At 63.3% G+C, this 2,960-nt stretch overlaps 1 protein-coding gene across 1 annotated transcript; it reads left to right on the forward strand.

Annotated features, from left to right (window-relative positions):
- The first annotated feature begins 603 nt into the window (after nucleotides 1-603).
- Nucleotides 604-2,693, forward strand: GADD45B (growth arrest and DNA damage inducible beta). The gene is made up of 4 exons (XM_037823966.1): nucleotides 604-886; nucleotides 988-1,089; nucleotides 1,468-1,690; nucleotides 1,939-2,693. The coding sequence occupies exons 1-4, from the start codon at nucleotides 843-845 to the stop codon at nucleotides 2,050-2,052; spliced, it is 483 nt and encodes a 160-aa protein (XP_037679894.1). The 5' UTR covers nucleotides 604-842; the 3' UTR covers nucleotides 2,053-2,693.
- Nucleotides 2,694-2,960: the final 267 nt, after the last annotated feature.

Below are 2,960 nucleotides of genomic sequence, written 5' to 3' on the forward strand. Positions count from 1 at the left end.
TGCAACCCGTGGAGGCTGAGCTGCCTTTGCATGGAACCGGGCGGGGAGTGGGGGGACAACAGAGGTCCAGAGGGGCGAAATCAGCTGGGGACTGGGGTCCCCGCGGCCACCTGGGATATCGGGCTGCAAAGAGGGGCCCCTTCTTTGCTACTCCCCGCCCCCAACCCTACAGGACCCGGCCGAGTGTGGGAAAGGCGCCGGCCGGGGGAACTCTCCAGGGCTGGCGGAGGGGATTCCAGCCTCTGCCGCCAAAAGTCCGGGAGGCTCTCGGCCGCCTTGCGCGCTGGAAATCCCGCGCGCGCCCCGAAACGCGGTGCGGCTGCCGGGAAATCAGGAGAAAAACTTCTGCTTTTTTTTTTTTTTTTTTTTTTTTGGCACTCACGCCCCCTCCTGCACCCCCCCAGCCGCAGCGGCCCGCCTCGCGGCTCTCGCCCCCACGTGGGGGCCGCGCCCCGCCCTCTGCCCGCCGCGGGCCAACCGCCGCGCGTCCTGTTCTCGCCTTTGTTGGCCCGTCGGCCAATCGGAGGGGCGGAAGGGCGCGCCGAGGCCCCGCCCCCGGGCCGGGCTAGGCTATAAAAGGCGGCGCTGCGGGGCCGCGGGCGCACATCGCTGGAGCCTGGGACGTCGGTGTCTTCTTCGTTGCCGCCGGCGTCTGGATCTTTCTCTCCCGGGAGTTTACATGCTTCTTTCTCTTTTATTCTTGGGGATTTCGCCGCTTTTCAGAAGTCTGGGACGCGCTCTCCGACCCCGTGGGACGTTTTGGCGCTGTCTGGCCTCGGATTTGGCCTTTCCCCCCTTGGGACTGTCGCGGGGGCTCCTTCCGCTGGGATTATAACTGCATCATGACGCTGGAAGAGCTCGTGGCGTGCGACAACGCGGCGCAGAAGTAAGTAGCCGGGGCAACCCCCCCGCCGCCGCCCGAGGTCGGCCGGGCCACGCTGGGGGTGGGGAGCACCCGGCGCTGACCCCCCTCTCCCCCGGCCCCAGGATGCAGATGCTGAGCTCAGCGGTGGAGGAGCTGCTGGTGGCCGCGCAGCGCCAGGACCGGCTCACCGTGGGGGTGTACGAGTCGGCCAAGCTGATGAATGTGTGAGTCACCCCCTCCTCCCCGGGCCGCGCGCGGGGTGGGCACCCCCTCCGCTCTGCACGCCCCCAGCACCCCTTTCTTTGCACGGGGCGGGGGCTGCCCCGAGTGATGCCCTTACAGTGGATTGGGGGCTTCTTAGCTTTTTTGGGCGGGGGAGGGGCTGGCTTCAGCGTTCAGGAGCTGCAGTGGTTTGCAAGCATGCCCCCACTTACGCTCAGCCCCCCAGTACTTTGATCCGTGCACACTCCTCTGCCTCCCCCACATCGGTCTGCAGAAGCGATGCCCTGCACGCGTGGTTTCTCTTGCTTTTTGCAAACTATCCCCACCTCCGGTCCCCGGTGCTCAGCTGACCCGGTCCCCTCTCCCCCCGGCCCCCGCAGGGACCCCGACAGCGTGGTCCTGTGCCTCCTGGCCGTGGACGAGGAGGAGGAGGGCGACATCGGCCTGCAAATCCACTTCACGCTCCTGCAGTCGTTCTGCTGCGACAACGACATCAACATCGTGCGCGTCTCGGGCATGCAGCGCCTGGCCCAGCTGCTGGGCGAGCCGGCCGAGGCCCAGGGCTCCCCCGAGGCCCGGGACCTACACTGCCTCCTGGTCACGGTGAGCCCCGGGGCGCCCCGCCCCGCCCCCGCACTGGGCCCGTGTTTGTCAACAAGGCCCGGCCGGTGCCCCAGCTCAGCCCTCAGCCACGCTTGGCATGTCCCGTGGGCAGCCCGGCCGGCCCTGTCACCCGGGGTGCTATTTTGAGCCTGCTTGTTTTCCCCAAAGGGGCCCCTGGGAGAAGGAGCTGCCCCGCCCGCTCCTGGGGATCCCACTGAACCCCTTCTTTTTCCCCTGTTCCCCCCCAGAATCCTCACATGGAGGCCTGGAAGAGTCACGGCCTGGTGCAGGTAGCCAGCTACTGTGAGGAAAGCAGAGGCAACAACCAATGGGTCCCCTGTATCTCCCTGCAAGAACGCTGAGGCCCTTCCCAGCATCCGAATCTGTTCAGTTGCTGCAAAAAAAAATCAATAAAATCAATATTTGACTCCCTCCCCTGCAGAACAACCCACCCCCCAAAAAACAAAACAAAAAATCACCGGACTCAGGAGACCATCGGGGGCAGTCATGGAGACTGAGGACAAGGAGAGAGGGGGCATGTGGCCGTCCCTGGGGCAGCGAGGCCACCGAGAGAGGAGAAGAGGGACCCCAGGCCAGCGGGAGAGGGGACCCTGCAGCTCAGGCCCTGTGACAGAGCAGAAGCCGGAGTGGGGGAGCCACGGCCCCCCTACCCTGCCATCGTGGAGGGCCTGGACTCGATGCTTCGAGGGTGGGGTGAGACTTGGCATGTCCCCCCACCCTCCTTGAGACTGGAGCTGACACATGCAAAACTTGGGGGACCAAACCGGGGTGCAGACCCTGGCCAGGACTCCTTTGGAACTCGGGGAGCTGGGGCGGAGGCTGATTTCATCTGTACCCACGAACTCCTAGTTTGCAAATCATACAGACAATCTATTTTGTTACTTGCACTTGTTACTTGAACCACTGCGAGGGATGGAAAGCTCACAGATGCATATATTTTTATTTCTACGATGATGGCCTGATAATAAATTTATAAAGCCTCTGGGTGTTTGTGTATTTAACGCTTTGCAGGAGGATTATGGGCCCCCCTCACCCCACAGCACACACACACACCAGCAGCCACACCGCAGCCTCCTTTGCAAAAAAAATACAGTGACTGTCTCTGCAGCCGGCGCCACCACCCAAGTCCAACAAAGCTGAGCCTTTTTTTTTTTTTTGTAACATCTCCCTCCTCCTGCCCTGTAGCAATTAAAAGACCGGTTTATTACGAAACCTGGCGGCCTGGCCGCTGCTGCCCAGGCTGGGAGGG

Source organism: Choloepus didactylus (genome assembly GCF_015220235.1).
Source record: "Choloepus didactylus isolate mChoDid1 chromosome 25 unlocalized genomic scaffold, mChoDid1.pri SUPER_25_unloc1, whole genome shotgun sequence".
Taxonomy (NCBI): domain Eukaryota; kingdom Metazoa; phylum Chordata; class Mammalia; order Pilosa; family Megalonychidae; genus Choloepus; species Choloepus didactylus.

Bases quoted from the DNA above. Each gene is read 5' to 3' on its own strand.
- GADD45B (XM_037823966.1), top strand. From the start codon at position 843: ATGACGCTGGAAGAGCTCGTGGCGTGCGACAACGCGGCGCAGAA. The intron at 1,090-1,467 runs GTGAGTCACCCC...CGGCCCCCGCAG, and splicing joins TCGGCCAAGCTGATGAATGT to GGACCCCGACAGCGTGGTCC. The intron at 1,691-1,938 runs GTGAGCCCCGGG...GTTCCCCCCCAG, and splicing joins TACACTGCCTCCTGGTCACG to AATCCTCACATGGAGGCCTG.